Source organism: Hippopotamus amphibius, chromosome 17 (genome assembly GCF_030028045.1).
Source record: "Hippopotamus amphibius kiboko isolate mHipAmp2 chromosome 17, mHipAmp2.hap2, whole genome shotgun sequence".
In the NCBI taxonomy this organism is placed as follows: domain Eukaryota; kingdom Metazoa; phylum Chordata; class Mammalia; order Artiodactyla; family Hippopotamidae; genus Hippopotamus; species Hippopotamus amphibius.
This window is the reverse complement of record NC_080202.1, coordinates 13,656,295-13,678,369: the sequence shown is the minus strand read 5'-3', so window position 1 is coordinate 13,678,369 and position 22,075 is coordinate 13,656,295. Positions and strand designations below refer to the sequence as shown.

Genomic DNA, 22,075 nt, shown 5'->3' with positions numbered 1-22,075 from the left:
GCCCAGAGCTCTTCCAGTAATCAAGGAAGGGTGGAGACTTGGGTACACGTTAGGCCAGGGCCAGGGAGGGCCCTTCCTCCCAGGGCACACGGACACCAGCCAGAGACACCAACCGAGAACGTCCAGCCAAGTGCAGGGTAGAAGTCATTTCCTCTAAATGCCTCTCACCTACTGGAAGGAAAGGCTTTAACTGGTCGCTCTCAGCCAGGAAAGAAGTCATGATGCCTGATGTGGGGTGTTTCAGGCTCTCATTTGGGACTTTGCCAAAGCACTCTAGAAATTCCAACCCTCCCTGCCTAGTGTTGCACATTGAATAGTGTGGCGACAGCAAGACAGGTGAGAATATTAAACCATTTGCACCTTCTAACCCAGAGATTCTCATAAAAATAATTGTGCATAAAAATAATTCAGGGGTGCTTGTTAAGACACACTCTGAGTCTTCACGCACATATCTGAGTCAGTGGGTGTGAGGTAGGGGCCTGGAATCTGCATTATTAACCTGTATCCCAGGGATACAGGTACCTGGGCCGTCCTTTGAGGAACCCACTTTTACCTCGTTGGACAGGGGCCTTTGTCGTCTGTTGGGGCGGGAGTAGGGCGCTCAGAAGCCTGTTGGGAGAAGCGGAGTGAGGGGAGAATCAGGAGTACAGGGTTCCAACAGATTCCCTGGCGGTTCAGTGGTTAGGACTCTGCACTTCCACTGCAGGGGGCACGGGTGTTTTGTTTTTTGCTGAGTGGGGTCTTCATTGCTGTGCGCAGGCTTTCTCTAGTTGTGGAGAATGGAGGCTACTCTTCACTGCAGTGCATGGGCTTCTTATTGTGGTGGCTTCTCTTGTTTCAGAGCACGGGCTATAGGTGCGTGGGCTTCAGTAGTTGTGGCATGCAGGCTCAGTAGTTGTGGCACACGGGCTTGGTTGCTTCGCAGCATGTGGGATCTTCCCGGACCAGGGATCAAACCTGTGTCCCCTGCATTGGCAGGTGGATTCTTAACCACTGCACCACCAGGGAAGTCCCTGGGGACACGGGTTTGATCCCTCGTCAGGGAACTAAGATCCCGCATGCCGTGCGGTGTGGCCAAAAAAAAGAGTACAGGATTCCTGAGGGCTGTGACTCTACCCCACTTAACTTTGCCAAGGACAAATCCAGCTGCCAAGCTGCCCACCCATGCGTGGGGAACGGAAGGCAAGATGACTGATAGGGTCTGGACACATCCAGCTGTTTAAAGATCCCCACACACACCAGCCGGCAAGTACATTCACTTCTCAATGCACTTTCCCCAGCGTCCAAATCTGGTCCTGGCAGCGGACAGGAAAAGAAGGGCAGTCAACTGCCTTTCACCACTGGTAGAGCGACAGAGGCAGGCACAGGGTGTCCGACCATGGTTTGCACTGGGATGGCAGGGGCGAGAGAATGACACTTCACTGAGTGCCTCTTACATGCCAGGTGCTTTATAGGCATCCCTGCCTTCATTTCTCACGAGGTTGTTCGTGGCCGCCCCCATTCCACAGGTGACACTCCAAACCTAAGTTAAGCAACGTGCCCCAATTCAGACACAGTCAGGAGGAGGGAGACACTGGCTTTTGTGTTTTGTTTTGTTTTTGACTGCATCAGGTCTTAGTTGCGGCACTAGGAATCCTCACTGCGGTGCGTGGGCTTCTCTCTAGCTGTGGCGCACAGGCTCCAGGGCTTGTGGGCTCTGTAGCTTGCAGCACGCAGCCTCTCGAGTTGAGGCGCATGAGCTCAGTAGTTGCAGCACGTGAGCTTAGTTGCCCCATGGCATGTGGGATCTTAGTTCCCAGACCAGGGATCGAACCCACATCCCCAGCATTGGAAGGTGGATTCTTTACTGCTGGACCACCAAGGAAGTCCCGAGCCACTGGCTTTTGAATCCATCTGCCTAACTCCCCTGCCCAGACTCTTTCTAGAAATTAGACATCTGCCCAGATAACACCAGTTCTACCCCACCAGGGAGCCCAACCCCATCTCAGCTGGGTTCACAGCTAGTTGAACTCACTTCAGAGTGGCCCTTGACTCTGCCACCTGCCGGAAGTTGGCCCCAAATATGCCACATGTTTCTCCAGTGGTCATCCTGGCATTCACTGACTGGGTGCTTTGGAGGCTGGGCCCTCCACTCCCACTTCTTCCAGACCCTCCCCAGAGCCAGCACCTGCAGAGCCAAGAGCCAGGGACCGATCTTCTAGAAAGCCAGACCCACAGAAAGTCGAGGCCAGGAGGAAATGGTCAGCCCCGCTCTGTCCCCACTCCCAGTGAACACAGAGGTAGAGCCTTGACATCAAAAGGGCACAGGGTCAGGGGTCAGGATATCCAGGCTCTCATTCCCAGTCACTCGACCTCCTGAAGCCTCAGTTTCCCCATCTGTAAGATGATGACTACACTTTCGTACTCCTCAAGTGAATGAATTATGAAACACTGGCTCAGTGTCTGTGCTTTAATACCCCATGTCATTATATAATCACTGTGTGATGCAGCCACCTCTGGCACAGAAGAAGTCACTCTGTGCCTATTTAAGGACTAATCCCCTTAAGCATTCCCGGAAATGAGAAACCCACTCACTGTGTTAGGCTTCCAGGCTCTCCTGTCCTTCCCTTGGCCTTTGACTCTTGGAAGGCTGAATTTCTCTCCCACCAGGATCCCAGATGGTCCTTAGGGAGCCCCCAGGCCAGTTCATTCCCACTGCAACCCCCGAGACTCTTGGCCCCCTCCTTCTTCCTCTCCAATTTGGGCTCTCCCCAGCCAAGAAGCCTCAGGAAGAGCTCGGGGGAGCAAGGTTTACCTATGTTTCCAGCTCTGCTCTGTAGGGGTGAGGAGGGAGAAGCAGGGGTGGGGGCAGTAGAAGCCTCCCAAAAGTCAGAACACCTGGTTTCCAAACCCAGCTCTGCCACCAGCCAGCAGTCACCCAGGCGAGTCACTATGTCTGAACCTTAATTTCCTCACCTGCAAAGTGGGAACACTGTACCCTGCCTACACGGTGGGGTGATACAAGGAATCAGTGAGATGACAGTAGGGAAGCTCTTGACAGAGTACACCGTAGGTTTCGAGGGTGGGCGGTGACCTTCACCATCCAGTTCAGAACTCGCCAGGAGACAACATGCGGATCTTCCATCACGTGTCTCACCAGTGAGTCTCGTCTCCCAAGGGAGGGGTGAAGAGAAAGCCGACACTGGTGAGCACCTCTTATCTGCCATGCTCTGTGCTAGATGCTGTGCTCGATGCGGCCTCCCCACGATGATGCTGTGAGGTTGGAATTAGCCCCATTTCACAGGTGAGGAGACTGAGGTTCAGAGCAAGCTAATGATCTGCCAGAATGATGCAGCTGCAAGTGATGAGGGCGAGCCCTCCTCTCTCTTCCCTCTGCTCCCCACACCTCCACAGGGGTTATGGTGGGTGGAGGGGCACAGGCTTGGGACCCTGCATTCAGTTTTCCTGGAAGGGACCCAGCCAAGAAGATAAGCATTTCTGATGTTCAGTGGAAACCAGAGAGTAAACAGAATTCCGTCTATGCCCAGAGCTTTCTGGGGGACACACCTACATAAGCAGCAGCTGTTCCCAACAGAGCCGTGTTCTGGGGAAAGCAGGACAGCGGCCAGGACTGGGCAGTTGTTTGGTTATCTGACCATGTGGGAACCCGAGCCTGTGGGGCGGCCACCCCCAGCTGCTCCAGCTCTGCCCCATTCAGCATTCCCTGGGGAGGCCCAGGCCCTGCCTGCCCTCATCCTCTCCTGACTCGCTCATAGTCAAGGTCCTCACATGTCCCCATTGTTGGGGGGGGGGGGGTGCGGGAGGGAGGGAGCTGAGTCCCTCAACCTACTCACTGACCAAGTGAGAAACTGACTGCTGATGAGAGTGTGTGTTTGTATGTGACCTGAGAGTAAGGGTGAACAGACTGTGCCACTAGTGACCTTGGACAGCTGTGGATGTCTTAGTAGTGTGTGAGCATCCTGCCGGGCACTCCTAGGACTGGGGCTGTGTCCTGCTAGATTGGGGGTGGGGAGGTGCCCTGAGTCCCCTGATCGCTTTTTGGGTGAGTTTGTGTCTCCTGTTAGCTGTGCTGGGGCCATGGGCGCCCTGAGTCCCCTGACCACCTCGAGAGGGCTGTTAGTGTGTCCTGTTAGGGATGTGTGTGTATTGGGGGGCGTGCGGTGCCACAGTAGCCTCAACCAGCTCCGTATGGGTCCGTGTGTCCTGCAGGTGTGGGCCGTGGGCGCTTCCACCCGGTTCTGCACACGTTGCTGTGCGCTGGGAGTGTTCGTGCACACCGGCGTGTGTCCTGTGTGAACGGAGCCCAGAAAGTGCGGGCACGCGCGGGAATGTGCGGGTGTGCGTCCTGCGGGTCCCGGCTCGGCTCCCGGCTCGGCTCCCCGCGCGTCCTGCGGCGCGTGAGTGCAAGGCGCCCGGTGGCCCGGCCCGCCGGGTGTGTGCGCGCGGGGTCCCGGGCCGGCGTGCGCGCCGGTGTGAGTGCGAGTGAGTGCGGCGCCGCTCGGCTCGCTCCGCTCCGCGCCGCCCGCACACCCGCACTGCTCGGCGGCTGCCGGTGACGCGGGCTGGGCCCGCCCCCTGCCTGCCGGCCCCTGGCACTCACTCGCGCCGGCCGCCGCCGAGCAGGCAGCAGCCGCGTCAGGGCCGTCCGGGGGCGCCGCCGGCGATGCCCGCAGCCCCCGCCGCGCCCCGCCGCCGAGCCTGCTGAGCCGCCCCCGGGCCGGGGCCGCGCCGGGTCGGGCCGGGCCGCGCCCGCGCGGGGCCGCGCTGCCTGCATGACCCTCCGGCGGCGCGGGGAGAAGGCGACCATCAGCATCCAGGAGCATATGGCCATCGACGTGTGCCCCGGCCCCATCCGGCCCATCAAGCAGATCTCCGACTACTTCCCCCGCTTCCCGCGGGGCCTGCCCCCGGACGCGGGGCCCCGCGCCGCCGCGCCCCCGGACGCCCCCGCGGGCCCGGCCGCGGCCAGCGCGGGCCGCCGCAGCCCCTCCGACGGCGCCCGCGACGACGACGAGGATGTCGACCAGCTCTTTGGCGCCTACGGCGCCGGCCCCGGCCCCGGCCCGGGCCCCGGCCCGGCGCGGCCGCCCGCCAAGCCGCCCGAGGACGAGCCGGACGCCGACGGCTACGAGTCCGACGACTGCAGTGAGTTTCCCACCCGCCGGCTTCTTGCCCCCCACCCTGCGCGGCTGCTCGCGCTGCCGACCTCGCCCGCCCGCGGTCCGCCTGCGCTCTGGGTTCCCCAGGCACACCCCCCCGCCGCGCCGTGCGCTCCCCGCGCGCCCGGCATACCCAGCCCCGACACCACCCCCGAGCAGATCGGAGAGGTGGGAAGTTTGGGGGCGCCCCCTGGGGGTGTCCCATTTCCGGGGCCCGGCTCCCCGGAGCCCGCGCCGCGCCCCCTCCCGGCGCGGGCGGCGGCTTTTGTTCCCGGGCAGGGCAGAGCTGCGCCCCGAGGAGACACCAGTTGCTGCCGGCCGCGCGGTCGCTCCCCGCCCCGGAGCGCGCGGCACACCGGCCCTGCGGCCGAGGGTCGAGCCGGGCGAGAGGCGGAGGGCGCCGGGGCCGGGACCGGGACCCGGGCCGGGCGGCCTCCCTGGTAAGCCCGGCGGCCGCAGAGCGCGGCGGCGTGGCTGGCGCGCGGGCCGAGGACCAGGGGACCGCGGGGCCGCTTGTCCTTTGGTAAAACCTTGGTGGTTCCTCCTCCCGCGTCCGTTGGTACCGCCGCTGCGCTCGAGCGGGCCGCCGACCTTCGCCCACCTGTTACATCCGCCTCCCCGGCCAGTAAGGGCCTCCCCCACTCCAGCCCGCGCGTCCTCCTCCTCCGGGGCTGAGCCCCGAGCCCCAGGGAGTCGGCAAGCGCCGGGGGCCCCGGGGCCGAGGCCGGGCCGGCTGGCGCTCCTGGCGCCTTCCTAGGCTCTCAGGGTGCCCGCCCGGCCCGCCCCGGGACTGGAAGGGAAACGGAGAGAGCAGAGGTCGCCGTGCGGGGCGGGAAGGGAGACGGCGCTGCTCGCCGGGCCCCCAGCCCGGCTGTAGCCCCGGCCTCGTCACTCTCAGAGCTGGAAGACCCGAGTCAGACGCTGGCCCTGCCTGGGATGCGGACCTTTCTCGGGCAAGGGTCCCTCGCCGACTTCCCCCAGGCTTGCCGGGTCCCATCCCCCGCGCAGCAGCCTATCAAGTGTGGCTGCGCCTGGCTTGAGTACCCACATGGGCCTCAGGCTCGGGGTATGGAGCTTCCCCGGCATAAAATATGCCTCTGGAAGCTGACAGTGGGGGTTACCAGCACCACTGCGGGAAGAGGTGGGGCCAGACCTCTCATCACCCTACCTAGGGAGGCCCAGGAGGAGCAAGTGGAAGGAGGCCAGTCAGCCTGTGGGTCGTCTGGGTCGGAGCTGGGCCTGTGCTGGGAAGCTGCCTGTTCTGCGCTTTCTCGGGCCTGGACCACAGCCTTGTGACCAGAGCCTGGCATATGGAGGCCCTGGGCACAAGGGTGGGGAGTAGTCCTCTCCCTCCACGTTCCTGCCAGCCTGGGGAAACTGGGTCGAGAGAGTTTATTGCCTTCTGGTCTGTGCCCTGGACCTTCCTCACCTCCGGCTCCTGGCACTTTGGGTAAGGTGCACCCCCTCACTTGCTGTGCCTCTGTGCAGGCCCTGAGACCCAAGTCATCCCTTTGCATGCCCTGAATCTTCAGCCAGCTCCAGAAGAAGGGATGGGGACCTTGTTCCCATTTCCAGCATCTTTCCTGCTATGCCAAGGGAGCAAATGAGCAGGGCAGGGCTTCTCCCTGAGCTTCAAGCTCTCCTGGTGCCACTCAGGGCCCTCTGATGACATACAGCTAAGAGGTGAGAAATCTGGTTGTTTCTCTTGGCTGTCCCTGAACCCACAGGCAAGGAGGGGACCAGAAAGCGTGACACTCAGGCCAGTTGCCCCATCTTCAGTCCATCAACTCAGCAGTCCTTCACAGAGCACTCTCCTAGCAGCAGAGAGGGAACAGGGCTGGGGCCCTGGACCCAGATAGCTCATTGTCCTAGCAGGGGACAGACACACTTGAGGTCAGCTGTATAAGGCAGTCTGATACAGCCTTGTCAGCCTGAACCAGGGGCTGGCCACACCCATGTCACCAGGGCACTCTGCTGAAAAGAGCAAAGGAGGAGGGCATGTGGCTGAGCCAGGGCCAACTTGGACCCCATCATTCCCTTCAAGGGGCTGCCATCCTGGGTGTAGACCCCATCAGTGGCTGAACAGACATCCCACCATAGGAGCACAGAAACCTTGGCTCCTGCCCATGGGGGACCAGGTTCTGGGGTGGACCCGCTCTTCACCCAATACCCCAGACCTCACCCCCCCATCTCAGCTCTGACAACCAGATCCCTACAATAAGCCTAAGTGATTCAAGCCAGATGGTTCATTATGGCTTTAGCCAGGGTTATGCTATTTGCTGCCCTAATTATTGGATTATCTCCGTTCTAACAAAAAGAAATTAGGACAGTTGTTCTGTTGTCTAAGGCTGAGAGTGAAGTGCTGTTTATTTGGCCTTTTTTTTTTTCCTTCTCTTTAAAGCCCATCCTTTATTAAGTCACCTCAAGGCATAAGCACAAAATTGACAGGTTCCAAACTGATCTAATAGAGGAGCGCTGATGGGGAGAAGATGCAGAAATGTTACAGTTAGAAATGTTCCCCAGTGCCCTTCCCCTCCCAGTGGTCCACGGTGCGGCCTGGCTAAGCTGGACTCCGCTGCTAGCTGCCCTCCTGATGGGTCCTGTGCCCCACCCTCCACATGTGCTACTCCCCTGCCTGAGATGCCCTCCCACCCAATCTCCACCTGTGGAAACAGTCCCTTCTTCAAAGCTGTAATGACTAGGATACTTTGGGGGTTATAGGTAACAGAAAATTCAGAGTGCCTTAAACAGTGAGAACTGTTGAGGTCATCTGGCACTGGGGTACATTCATGCAGCCGTTCCTCAGCAGCGTCAGTGGTGATGGTCTGTCTTTCCACTTGGCCATGCCCTTTTCCTCTTAGGCTGACCTCCCTCATGGTCCAAGGTGGCTGCTGCAGGTCCAGACATCACACATAACAGTAAGATCCTAAATTTGATAAGGATCAGTTTCCTCTCCCATGTCTCAGTTGAAAGGCGAGGAAATTTCTCCCAGAAGTTCCTAGGAGATCTGTCCTTCTGTCTCTTCGGCCAGAATTGCATCTCATGCCCATGCATGATTCACCCTGGGCTGGGTCAGGGCAGATGCCCACAGAGACCTGGAGCAAGGATGGAGTGGAAGAATTGCTGTTAGGCCTGACCGGAGGCCCTCAGCTTGAATGATTTCCCTGTACCCACTGGCTGTGATTCCCTTTTCTTAGAGCCAAGTCATGTTCTACCCAGACCCTATTTCTATGCACTTAACCTTACAAGACCAACCAGGTGTCGGGCACTGTGCTGAGTGTGGAGGCTCCAGGATGCCTGAGACATGATCTCTGCCGTCAGGGAGCTCATGGAAACCGAGACACACAAGTAGCCCAGCAGTGAAGACAAGGAGTCAGGAACCCAGATGGGAAGCACTGGCTTGCACAGAGTTCCCCCACAGAGAGGGTGCTCTGAGGCTGGGAGGAGGGAGGACGCAGGCTGGCAGAGTGGAGGGAGGAAGAGTCCAGTGGCTGGAGCAAGGGGAAAAGGCTGATGATGAGGCCAAAGTGGTCATATTACAGAGAGCCTTGAATGCCACACCAAGGAGGCTGAACTGAGTCCAGGAGGCAGTGGAAAATTTTTGAAAAATGTAAAGCAGGGAAATGAATAGGTTTATAAAAGTCCTAACCCTCTGCCTCTGAGCTCCTGGGAAGCAGGGCTGTACAATGTGCGGTTCATTCCTCTTTGTTACCCCCTGCAGTGCCTGGTCAGTGCCTTGGTTTCCTCAACTATGAAATGCTTTCGACTCAGGCTTGATCGTTTTCTGTGGTTCTTGTCATGTTTTTTTTGCTTTTGTTTTTGTTTTTAACTATTTGAGAGGATATTTTTCTTAAAACAAAACAAAACCAGGGCCAGTTCCCTATTCCCAAGGGTGTACGGGTGCAGAAAGTCCAGGTGCAAACCAAGGTCATAATGATGCTGTCAGTCTCCATCAGCAGAGCAGAGGGATGTGCTGCCTTAGAGGAACTTACAGGGGCTGGAGCTTGATTTTCTCTGAATTAGCCCCATTAAAGCTCTATAATTATCAACAAGCGGGTGACAACTCTCAAAGGCCCATTAGTGACCAAGCCTCATTATTTATCCAAGGATGTAAACTTTAGCCAGGACATGTGATTTGAGTGGCTCGAGGGCAGGGCCCTGTGGCTCACACAGACAACCACCTTCACCTGCCCTCAGGGGGCCTTTCGACTCAGAGGCCCCTCCAGGGCGGCAGCCAGCCCTCCCCTCTCCCCAAGAGCAATTCTGTTTCTCTCTCTTTTGTTTCTCCATTGCATCCTCTCAAGAGTTCAGCTAAACCAAGTGGCAGACAAGAAAATTTTGGAAGCCACTAAGTTTTCAGGCAGGAGCTCTCAGGATGGAGGTGAAAAGGCCTGGATCCTGCGTCCAGCTCTGCTGTGCTGACCTGACCAAATCACCTCCTCTCTCTGAGCCTCATTTCTCCAAATAGGAAATAAACACTTTGGACGATGAGCTCTCTAAGAGAGCTCCACCACTGGCAAGTCTCTAAACATGGTGACTGAGCTTCTATTTATAAATTATTATTTCTTATAAAACTTGCATCAGAGTTCAAAGAAATTCATCAACCCCATCCTGGGGCAGCACTGGGCTTGCTGTTCCTTCCTGGGTGTTGGTTTCACCAAGCAGCATCGTGCCTTCCTTAAACACGGATATCTGTAGAGCCAGTGAAAGGGACCCCTCTCCTCACGTGGAGCTGAATTTCCCAGTGGGGACTCTGTCTGCTGGCTTGTCCTTCTCTGGGATCAGGAACCAGACAGAGATTGTGGACTGTGTGTTTTAATACCCGAGCATCACATCACATCTGTGCTCCCGTGAGCAGCTAGAGAACAAGTGGGTTGGGATGGACCAGCCATGTGGATTGAACATCTGCCCTTTGCTGGCGTCAGAGGTGTGGTCCCTGCCCTCAGGAGGCTAACATCTGGGGGGCACAAGCCGCAGGTTAGGCCTGAAGGGAATAGCAGACTGATTTACTGTCGTGCAAAGCCAAGAGCTTTAAAGACAATTATTACAAAAGCCTGGGCCTGGAGACGCTTGGGCCCGTGGTTGTCAGTTGTTACGGGGGTGGTGATAGATCCCTCCCTTACAGCACCTCACCTGCCCACCTGCCCAAAGGGGAGCTAGGATACAGGCAGCAAAGGGCCACATAGAGCTGGGCTAAAGCACGCATGCTGCGCTCAGGGAAAAGGACTTTAGGCTCCACTCAAGGCCCAGTGACTTTTAGTTTAGACACAGTTTTAACAAGTAGTCTCACCTGGTTTCACAGAAGAAGCAGGTAACTAGGGAATAGGAGGGAGAGCTGTTTGTGCTACCAGGAGCAAGTACTCTAAGAGGAGTTTCAAGCTGATGGCAAAGGAGGAGGCAGAAAAAAATGAAGAAAAACCTCAAAAAGAGTGCCACCTGGGATCCCTGGGTGGAGGAATCGTCTCACAATCCCTTCTGTGTCTGGGCTGGGACTCTGACAGACGGAGCAGTAACCATAGTCACAGCAATGACTCAGGTTATTCTGAAACGTGTAAGTGACCATTTGTGTATTCTGCTCACAGAGCCTGGGAGGGGAGTGATCCAGTTCGGAACGAGTTCATTCCGGAAAGTGTCTCAGAGGGGCAAGTGCACATATCTAGAAAAATCACCTAAATGGGTCTGCTCCTGCTATAATTATCTACTGAGCACTTTTTATATCCCAGGCTCGGTGTTAGAGGGCGATGCCATGAGGTAGACGCTGTTGTGTCTCCATTTTACAGATGAGGAAACTGAGGCACAGTGAGACTAGATAAGCTAAGGTCACACAGCAAGGAACTGCAGAGCCAGAATTTGAACCCAGGGTCAGCTGTCAGAGGGCCGATGTCTCACACCGCACGTGTGTCCCCGCCAGGCACTGAGCTGTGTACCTGACCCTGTGTTAGGACCTGGGGTGCAAGACAAATAGTGGCAAGACTTGGCCAGCGGCCCGTGGTTTGCTCTAGACCCACGCTGGGCACCTCTGGCCTCCCCCCAGCATCACTCCAACCACTCTGCCCCCCCTCACCCTCTGGCTTGGCCTGTGGTTAGAATGTCCCCTCCCCCAGCACCATGGGGCACTGGCCAACCCCTACTCGTCTTACATGGCTCAGATGAAGCATCACTTCCTCCAGGAAGCCGGCCCTGATGGCCCCAGTTCACATCAAGTCCAGGCATCCCCCCTTGGACCCTCCATCAGTCTTGGCCCACCAGGCTTTGTTGTAGCAAATCCCTTTCATCTGTGCCTCCCATTAAGCTGTGCTTCCCTCGGGGCAGGAACCCTGCCTTACTGATATCTTTGTTCCTAGAGTTTGGCGTATTGTAAACACTTGGTAAAGAAGAATGAATGAATGAATGAATGAGGATGCCAGTTGACCAGCCCAGCAGCCTGCCACCAGGATCTGGGCTTCTAAAGACATCCTGTGAATGTGTATCTTGCGGGGGGAGACTTGCGCCTGAGGTCTGCCCCCACCCACAACCCCTGCCTTCATGCTGCAAGCCACGTCGGCGTGAAAGGCCACAGCTGCCGTGTGTGATCGCACCCGAGGGTGCCAGCTGCCTCCAATCACTGCGGCGCCCTCTGCCCAGCCCTTGGGAATCACTCACTGCCTTTCAGAGGCTGGGGTAGCAGCCTGAGGGCCCAGCTCTCTCCGCGCAGCCTGCCCAGGGCGCCCGAGGGACCCAGGAGACCGGGGAGATGCAGCCCCGAGTGCTGCGGGGGGGGGGCGGTGAGTGGCCCAGTCGGTCGGCCGGGCCAGGACCTGCAGCCCCACGGAGCCTGACCCCTCTGCCTTCTCGCACATTCCTGGGACAGTTAAGAGGCAGGGGGAGCTGAGACGTGGAGTCCAGGCCAGCAGTTGTACCAGGAGGACAGGAACTCCTTTAGCGGAGCGCACAGCACACGTGGCCCCCCCAGACCAGCCACAGGCTGCGAGGCACTGCTCGCGGTGTCTGGGGGTGACAGGCCTAACCCCCCTGGGCCGCAGCTCCTTCCCAGGGCTGGGGGGATCGGCACGCAGCAGGTGCCCAGCTGGTGGCCGTCAGCGTGGGCACCGTGGTACCTCGTCTGGCCGCACAGGGGTGGGTGACGTTTCTCCACCACACATGACCTGAGCCCTTCTTGTCCACAGCTGCCCTGGGCACGCTGGACTTCAGCCTGCTCTACGACCAGGAGAACAACGCCCTCCACTGCACCATCAGCAAGGCCAAGGTAGGCCCCACCTGCGCGCAGGGCGGGGAGGGAGGTCGCGCCTCCGTCATCTCAGCTGCTCCTAAGATGTAGCTGCCTCCCCTGCAGCGAGGCTTTTAGAGGAAAGAGTAGCACAGAGACGCCAGAGAGAATGAGGGGAGGAGGCAGAGGGCAGCGTTCAGGAGACAAAGGCCCCCAGAGCTGCGGAGCTGTCGAGGGAGGGAAGGGCAGGCGGGGAGGCAGGCGGCCTGTCCTGCAGGCCGAGAGGAAGAGTTGGACTTGGACGCCTCTGGCCTAAGGTTTCCAGAACCTGGGCCTCCCGACTCCTGGAGGAGGCTCTGGACACGGTCGCCACGCCAGGCCGGGGATGAGGCTCTGGTCGTGTAGGCCTGAGCGTGCTCTCTGGCTGGGGGCGTGGGTGTCTGTAACCCCCGCAGTGGCCCTGCCCTGGGCTGGCACCCGTCAGCTCTGTCCTCAGCCACGCTCTTCCCTTCATCCCCCCACCTCCCCTGCATCGCTCCCCCTGGGAGGAAGGTGCCCAAGTTGATGTTCTCCCGCAAGGTACGTGTGGTCGTGTGACTTGGTAGAACCTCCCGGTAGAGCCGTGCAAAGGCCTGGGTCGGCTCCGAGTGAGGAGCTTCTGGCTTTGCTACCTGGGCCCAGCCCCCCCCCCCCCAGCCCCCCAACCTGCGAGCTTCCCTGCCCCTCTTCCTACCCTGCCTGGGGCTCTGCCCACCCAGAGGGGCAGGCTGCCTGGTTCTGCCGCCGCTGTGCCCACCCGGCCTGGACCGCCGTGGCAGGGGTGCGCAGTGTCCCCGCTGGGCCCGCGCCATCCCCGCCCCTGCCTCTCCTCTGGGAGCTGCTCGGGCTGCGACGCAGGGCACGCTGTGCCTTCCTCCCTGCCTTCCTCCAGAGGCCTCCGGCCCTGAGCTGGGAGACCTGATAACCCCCGCTGTGCCGAGCTGGAAGGCAGGATGCTTGGCCCCGGGGCAGGCCCCCTTCCCTCCACCCAGCTGTGTAGAGGTTGTCCAGGCCTGGGGGCTGGGAATGGCTGCCAGGCCTCTCTGGCCAGCCGCCTTCTCTTCCCCACCAGACACCAGGCGCCTCCCGTGCTGTGTGCCCCGCCTTCCCTACCCAGGCTCTAGAGGGGCTGCGAGGGTGTACTGTCGGGGGGAGGGGTGTGTGTGTGTGCACATGCATGTGTGTCCGCTTGGGACTGTACCACTCAGGCATCGGAGGTGGAGGATGGGAGGACCCCAAGCCAAGGCAGCTCCCACGTTCTCCAGTTCACCCTCTGCTTAGATCCAGTTCTGCAGGGGGGCGGGGGGGGGGGGTGCAGGCATGGGAGGGGCTGGGCTGGGGTGTGGGGAGGAGCCCCGGGGGTGGGAAGGCCGAGGCCAACAGGTGGAGCCCCTCGGGGGTCTCTGGGAGGAGGCTAGATGCTCTAGTGCTGGCCCCTAGCCTGGCCACCCTCCCTCTGGGTGGGCAGAGCAGCCTCCGTTTGTTCATCCGTGAAATAGGGTTAATCGTCCCCAGCGATGTGGTGGTTGTGAGCATTAAATGAGCGAGTGCTCGGACCTAATGCTGTCCTGGAGGACGGGGCCTGGCGGCAGGCGCATACACGCACACACCACTCACGTCCACAGCGGAACTGGGAGACCTCTGACGGAACTACCAGCCCTGGGAAATTCCACCTTCGTGGGAAAGGGCAAGAGGCGGGATGAGAGGCATGTGTTGGGAAGGGCTGCCTCTCTGCGAGGTGCACGTGGAGCGGCCCAGCTGAGCAGGGCAGAGCTCAGATGCCCTCACCCCCTGCCCTCAGCCGCTTCTCCAGCATCTTCCAAAGGGCCCGGCGTGTAGGGGAGCAGATGCCCCACCAGCAGGCCCCTCGTCAGCATTGCCTCCTCAAATCCCACAACAAGGCTGAGACGTGGGGGCTATTAACCCCTTTTACAGATGATAAAGCTGAGGCTCAGGAGGCAAAGGGACTCAGCCACTTACCCAACTGGTAAGTGCAGGAGCTGAGACCTGAACCCCGGCCAGCCTGACTCGAAACCCGTGGGCCCCTTCCTGGTAGCTGAGCAGTGCTGGTTGGATGCCCGCACCTGGGAGCTCTCTGAACCAAGGTGGGGAGTGGGGAGAAGAGCCTCAGCTCCCCTGGGAGGCGGGGGAGGGGGAAGCAGCCAACTTGCAGTTCAGCTTTGAATGAGGTCACGGGGTCACCTGCCCTGCACCACCCAGGCCGCAGCTGCCCCCTCCGTCCCCATGTGCCATCCCAGAAGAAAAACAGGCAACTGTCACCACCAGGAGCAGGCACGAGGTCAGCGGTCAGCGGGGCCCTGCCCGTCTCTGGTTCCGTGGGTTCCCTGCTGTGCACATGTGACTGCTGGGTGAGAGCCAGTGAGGGGCGCCACCTTGTGGAGGGACCCTCCGGGGACACAGACCGGCTGGGGGCTGTGGCAAAGCCAGAGAGAACTTGAGCCTGGTCTCCAGGACAGAGAACGTTTTCCCGTGGCCGCAGAGGGAAGCGTGTGGATGAGCAGGCAGAGGGTCACGAGGACTTAGGATCGGTGGGGAGCTGGGGGAAGGGGGCTCAGGAAGGAGAGGCCTGACCACAGTAGGATAACGATGGCCTCGTGCAGAGAAAGGTGAGTCACCTGGCCTTCATGATAAGGAGAAGAGAAAGAGGGTGATCACACAGAGACATTCTGTGTCGCCTGCCCAGGGCCAGACATTTGCGGGGAGAGGAGATTGCACCAGCACCAAGGCATCCTCGCTCCCCCATTCTGGGCGTGTGGGGTAGGGTTGCTTCTGTGAAGAGGGTCATGAATACACCCAGCCAGGAGGCCCAGGGGGCGGGGATGCCTGATGACCCAGGTGCCTGGAGGCCCTGGCTGTTCTGTGTCCCCAAGCCCCCAGTTACACCCTTTGCTGTTCTCCTCTGCTCAGGGCCTGAAGCCGATGGACCACAACGGGCTAGCAGATCCCTACGTCAAGCTGCACCTGCTGCCAGGAGCCAGTAAGGTGAGGGGCCTGCCCTCCATGACTGGGGCCCAGGCCGGGCTTGGGGCACCCGGGGAGGCCCACAGCTCCCACACCCACTCAGAGCCCAAGCAAGCCAGTGGGTTCACTCCACCTCCACCCAGAGCACTCGGTCACCCCCACACCCTCCCAGGGACCTCAAGTCTGCACCACCTGCCTGCTGAGTTGGGGAAACTCCCCCAGAGAATTTCAAGGCCAGTGTTTTGTAAGAAACATTCTCAGCTGGATGGTGATACTATGTGCAAACAAAGGGTTTTAAGCCAAATAATATTGGGAAACATTGTTAAACATGTTTCTTTACTGCAGGACTTATCAGAGCCTTTAATGTGCTGGCGGGCTGCTCTGTGATGCTCCGCAAGGGGGATGGAAGGGTCAGCATCTGCCCGAATTATTTGACTAGAGAGCCCTTGTTGCTGTACCAGGTGACCCGACAAGCAGACGAGGCCAACAGGTGCATCTACAAAAGCAGAGGGGGAAAAAAATTTTTTTTAAATTCTGTGTTAAACAAAAGCATGAAGGTGGCCTTCAGCACTGGAAGATCAGAAACTGATTAGACTTCCTTTCATATGTCTTACAGTTCAGTGTAGTTTTATTTGTAATTTCTTGGGAGGGAAGATCACATAATCTTTTCAGAATTGGGTCCTTCCCTGACCCTGGGACCCACAGACATCTCAAGGGGTGAGTGGGGCAGACCCCATGCCAAGGTGGAACTTGACGGGAGTCCAGCTTTGTTTCCAAGTAGAGAGCAGGGTGGGGCACAGCGACAGGGGACACAGGACATGGGCATGTAGAGCAGCAGAGCCTGTGGCTGGTGTTCTTGTCCTGGCCTCTTTCTCTTTTTTTCTTTTTAATCATGTGGTAGTTTTTTGGTTTGTTTTTTTTTAATGGTTTAATTTTTTGGCTGCATTAGGTCTTTGTTGCACATTGGTTTTCTCTAGTAGCAGCAAGCAGGGGCTACTCTTCTTGCAGTGCGTGGGCTTCTCATTGCGGTAGCTTCTCTTGTGGAGCACTGGTTCTAGGTGTGTGGGCTTCAGTAGTTGTGGCTCCTGGGCTCAGTAGTTGTGGCACCTGGGCTTAGTTGCTCCACAGCATGTGGGATCTTCCCAGACCAGGGATAGAATCCGTGTCCCCTACATTGGCAAGCAGACGCTCAACCACTGCGCCACCTAGGAAGTCCCTGGCCTCTTTCTCAGAAGCCAAAGTTGGGGAATTCCTTCCTGGCCCTCGAGTGACCTGACAGAGAGGAAGAATCAGCGATAGGCGGTGCCCCCTGGGCAGAGGGCCTGTCCCCGAACTGCTCAGGACAACTGCCAACCAATTGGATGGTCCCACCCCAGTGGCCACCCCAGGCTGAGTAGCTGCTGGGCCCTGAGTTAACTTTGGGGCCCAAACCCCCTGGATGAGTGTGTAGAGCTGGGGTTCCTACTGGTCCAGGGGGGCCACCCCAGAAGGGAAGGCAGGGCTGCGGGAGAAAGGGCAGTGGCCCTCCTCCTACACCTGGAGGAGCAGGCTTCCCACTCCAGGCCTCCACGTCCTGATGCTGCAGCGGGGAGACCCCAGGGTTGTGAGGGCCACGCAACCAGGGGAAGGGGCCCAACTCGGGGGCTCAGTGAGCATGCGTCTCTCGACTCCTGGGACCTTGAGTCAGCAGTGCCTGGCTGCTGAGTCCTAGGGATATACTGCGCGTGCACACACACACACACACACACAAGGTTGATTCTCACGTGGGGCAGTGTTTCATAAAGCACAGTCTCCTGATAGAGGAGGTCCTGAAAACCATGCTGAACAAGAGGTGCTGTTATGTCCTGGAACTTGATCCTCACAGAGTTACGGTAAGTAACCCACTGGGCTCCACAGAGCTTATGTAAGTGGTGGAGCTGGGATTTGAACCCAGGGCTGTCTGACCTCAAAGCCTGGGTCAGTGTGGTGGATGTCAAAGGGAACCGGACACGGAGCTCAGTGTCTGAAGGGGGCAAGACAGGTACAGAGTCTAAGAACCAAAATCTCTGGAAACATGGAAGTGGGCAGGCCGCCCCCCCAGGCGTCCTCCAAGAGAGGTGTGTTCCCGGCAGGGGCCAGCCTGAGTGAAGGCAAGGAGGCTGAGGGAAAGAATCTGGTCCCACAGGCAGCCTTCCCAGCCGCCCAGCCCACGCCTCCTGCACACACCCAGGCACACACCTAGGAGGCTGGGTCCTCCTGTTGTAGTTTCCTAGGGCTGTGCTAGCAAATTACCACTGCCTCGGTGGGTTACGACACCACGAATCTCTTACCTTACAGTTCTTCAGGGTGAGAGCCTGACATAGGTCCCGTTGCGCGAGTGTCCACAGGGCTGCATTCCTCGGGGAGAAGCTATTTCTCATTCTTTTCCAGCTTCTAGAGGCACCCCTTTCCTTGGCTCGTGGCCCCTTCCTCCATCTTCAAAGCCAGTGTGGCCTCTGACTTTCTTCCCCTGTCGTGTCTCCCTCTGACTCTCTCTTGCCTCCCTCTTCTGCTGTGGGCCCCGTGATGACGGGACGTGGCCCACCACATCATCTAGATAACCTGCCTGTCTTTGTTTTGGCCACGCCACGCAGGATCCAGTTCCCTGGCCAGGGATCGACTCTGCGCCCCCTGCATTGGAAGCATGGCGTCTTAATCACTGGACCACCAGGGAAGTCCCCAATCTGCCCGTTTTAAAGTCAGCTGATCAACAACCTGAATCCCCCTTTGTCAGGGGAGATTGCAGATGCACCGGTTCTGGGGGATTACATCGTCCACCACCTTCCTTGACACTCAGAGGATCACTTTTGCTCTCCCCAGGCAAATAAGCTCAGAACGAAAACTCTTCGAAACACTCTGAACCCCACGTGGAACGAGACCCTCACTTACTACGGGATCACAGATGAAGACATGATCCGAAAGACCCTGCGGTGGGTGAGGCCCCGGGCCACCGGCTCACCCCGCCACCCCACCACCCAGTCTTGTCCACAGGGCTGGCCCTCTCCCCCCAGCCCCCTGCCCAGTGCTTGTAGATCCCCACTGACTTTGGAAGCAAACTGAGAGGCCCCTTGCCCTCCAGGATCTCAGTGTGTGATGAGGACAAATTCCGCCACAACGAGTTCATCGGGGAGACGCGTGTGCCCCTCAAGAAGCTGAAGCCCAACCACACCAAGACGTTCAGCATCTGCCTGGAGAAGCAGCTGCCGGTGAGTGGACCGCGGGCTCCCTCCAGCCGCGGGCTCTGCAGCCGTCCAGGGCCCAGCCTGCTCTGAGAGCAGGGCCAGGAGCATTTATTGAGCACCTACTATGTGCCTAGCATAGTTGCAAGGTACTAGGGAGACAGATAAACCTCCCTGCCCTCGTGAAGCTTGGGCGGCAGACGGAACAAAATGGAGATAAACCACCCAAACAGACCGTCTGTTCGGCAGGGATCAGGGCCGAGAAGGAAAGCGTGAAGGGGGGGTCGATGGGTTAGGTGGGCGCTCTGGCAGGGCTCACCCAGCGAGCAGGGAATACTCCAGGCAGAGGGAACAGCAGGTGCAAAGCCCTATGTGGAAAAGTGCCTGGCCTGTGGGAGGCACAGGCAAGAGGCCAACTGAGTGGGGCAGAGAGACCGAGGGGAGGGGGTCCTGAGAGCTGAGAGCAAGGGTTGGGGGTTGGAGAGGCTGGGAGGACTCCGGCCTTATCCCTGAGTGAGATGGGCCAGGGCATCTGAGGACATTTTAACCAGCTCCTCAGGATGGGAGGGAGTGGAGGGCCAGGGCAGGGAGACCAGCAGGGCAGAGGGAGAGGCAGGACTCAGGCCTGGGCTGGACAGCAGCAGAGGCGGGGGAAGAGCCCAAGATCAGCATCCTCAGGCCTGGGCACAAGCACCTGGAAGGGTGAAGGGTCATTAACTGGGATGCGAGGACCACAGGAGGAACAGCTGGGGATGCTCGGAGCCCAACTGGAACGTGTTAGGCATGAGATACCTGTGAGATACCCAGAGGAGACAGAAAATAATTCTTTCCTAGAAATTGCAATTGTTTGAAAAAGTCACAACCAATTTTGCCCCCTGGCTGTCGGCAGCAGCTGAGCCCTCCCAGAGTCTCTGAGCAGTTTTCCCTTCCTCCCCTTCCCCTCCCTCCCCCTCCCCACACCTGCCTTCACCCAGTTCAGGAGGGCTGGGAGGGGTTGGCCAGGAGGTCCCAGACTCGGAGCCCTAAGAAACCTAGGCCTTCGGGGACTGCATGGTGTTCAGGGCACCGTCCCCTCCCCAAGATGATTCCCCACTGGAGGCCTGGGCAAAGGGAAAGCTCAAGAGGACAGAGCCCAGTGACTGTCCCCCGAGTGCCTCTACCCTGGTAGGGCCCTGAGATACATGCTTAGCACAGCCTGGCCTGGAACAAGTGACCTGAGGTCAGAGGTCCCTCCCAAAATCCCAGCTCTGTCTTTTGGCATAACTTGAGCAAATTGTATTCCTTCGTTACATTCTCTCCCACTCACAGCTATTTGTGTGATGGAGATTATCTTTTTTAATTTTATTATTAGTCACTAACCACAGGTGACCCAGTTTCTCCAAATGATCTATGTCACTTACAAAGGCAACATCAGCTCCTGCTGGAGTTGTGTTCTTGGGTTTTGATCCCTGACTTAAACAAACACCCGTGTGGTATGAGTGTGAATTGTGTGTGAGCAGTGGGTGAGTGTGTGAGAGCATGGAGTGTGTGTGTGTGAGCACCTGTTTCATGCACGGGGGTACGTGAGAGCACACATATTTGTGCACCAGGCGTGATCAGGGCCTTGCTGAGCCTCGCTTGACTTTGCTAGGACCTCATTGGTCCAGTTCAGGACCCATAGTGACTAGGGTGCAGTTCAGGATGATCACTCAGCAGTAAAGTTTTCTGGGTTTTTTTGTTTTGGCTGCATTGGGTCTTCATTGCTGTGCACAGGCTTTTCTCTAGTTGTGGTAAGTGGGGGCTCCTCTGTTGTGGTGCACAGGCTTTTCAGTGCAGTGGCTTCTCTTGTTGTAGAGCATGGGCTCTAGGCAGATGGGCTTCAGTAGTTGTGGTGTGCAGGCTCAGTAGTTGTGGCTCATGGGCTCTAGAGCGCAGGCTTAGTAGTTGTGGCGCACGGGGTTAGTTGCTCCGTGGCATGTGGGATCCTCCCAGACCAGGGATTGAACCCATGTCCAATGCATTGGCAGGCGGATTCTCAACCACTGCTCCACCAGGGAAGGCCCTAAAGATTCATTTTGACGATACCTTTTAGATTTTACATAGTCTTATAAACATTATTCATTCTCTGTAAACACTGAACGATGCCCAGTTCAATGGTCTTCATGTGAAACAATCCAAAGTATATCCTATCCTAAAAAAAAGGGCTGAAAATATCCCAGCTCATACTGTTTAATTTTCACACATCACAACTGGCACAAGAGCCATGGTTTAGTGAAGCTGTCACACACGAAGCCCTAGGCCTGAGTGGCAGGTAGTTAAATCTCACCTGCCTCCTCTGACCCACAGGAACAGGCTGCCTGAGCACTGTGTTGAGCAGATGCTGAGGCTGCATTTGAGCTCAGGGCGAATGCAGTCATCAACTAGCCATGTCTGCTGTGGGGGTGGGAGTTGGGGAAGGAGGTCATTCCTTCACCTCACAGAAGTCCCATCTCCGGAGACGTGCAAGCATGGCCCCTGACCACGTGAGATGCTGTTTTAGTGCCAGGCAGAGGACAGTCAAGGGCAAAGGAACTGAGTGAGAGAGGAGCCTGGCAGGGAAGCCTAGGAGGGGCGCTCGGGGTCATCGGGCTCAGGCTGGGTGGACGGGGGGGCGTGGGGGGTGAAGGAGAGGGGTTCCAGGTGAGTAGCAGCTGGAAGGTGAAAACAGGGGGTCTCAGGAGGACAAGGAATGGAGAAGCATGGGGCTGGCCGGGGTGGGGCGGCCACATGGTGAGGCCTAGAGTTGAGGTCTAATCCCAGAAGCAGGCACTGGGCAGCTGCTAGGGCAGGAGGGGCCCCCAGCTCCCCCTGGGGTTGGGAATGTGCCGAGCTCTGTCTTCTGGGTTCTCCCCAGGGGCCCCCCCGCCTGCACCCTGAGAGGCTCCAGGAAGCATGTTCGGGGGCCAGGGCCAGGGTGACCCCTCACCACCCACCGGGTTCCGTTTGGCCTGGGCCTGTGGCTGCGGGAGGGGTGGGAGCGGGTGAGGACGCCGGAGTAACCTCCCGCCCACCCCACAGGTGGACAAGACGGAAGACAAGTCCCTGGAGGAGCGGGGCCGCATCCTCATCTCCCTCAAGTACAGCTCGCAGAAGCAGGGCCTGCTGGTGGGCATCGTGCGCTGCGCACACCTGGCCGCCATGGACGCCAACGGCTACTCGGACCCCTACGTGAAAACGTGAGTGCGCAGCGCAGGCCGGTCGCCGCCTTCCCCACTTTCTCACCTCCCGGGGCCGAGAGGTCCGTGCGATGAGGTCAGCTGTTCATGTGGCAAGTAGTTGTGTGAAGCACAGGGGGTGCTGTGCCCGCAAGTTCAGACTCTTCTAGGCTCCTTGGGCAACTCTGTGGGTTGAGCCTGGCCAAACCCATTTCTCAGATGAGGAAAACTGACGCCCGTAGACGTTGAGTGGCTGCCTGGTCATGCAGATAGCAGTTATCTCCTGATGGCTGGTTCAGGTCTCTCTGTGGTCATGGG

At 58.5% G+C, this 22,075-nt stretch overlaps 1 protein-coding gene across 2 annotated transcripts in view; it reads left to right on the top strand.

Annotated features, from left to right (window-relative positions):
• Positions 1–4,772: 4,772 nt before the first annotated feature.
• Positions 4,773–22,075, top strand: part of DOC2B (double C2 domain beta) — a 22,470-nt gene continuing 5,167 nt past the window's right edge. For both annotated transcript variants that reach the window (XM_057716062.1, XM_057716061.1), the window contains exons 1-6: positions 4,773–5,145; positions 12,326–12,405; positions 15,334–15,408; positions 18,226–18,335; positions 18,485–18,611; positions 21,621–21,778. In XM_057716062.1, the coding sequence (XP_057572045.1) occupies positions 4,773–5,145; positions 12,326–12,405; positions 15,334–15,408; positions 18,226–18,335; positions 18,485–18,611; positions 21,621–21,778 (923 nt within the window). The remainder of the gene's footprint in view (positions 5,146–12,325; positions 12,406–15,333; positions 15,409–18,225; positions 18,336–18,484; positions 18,612–21,620; positions 21,779–22,075) is intronic.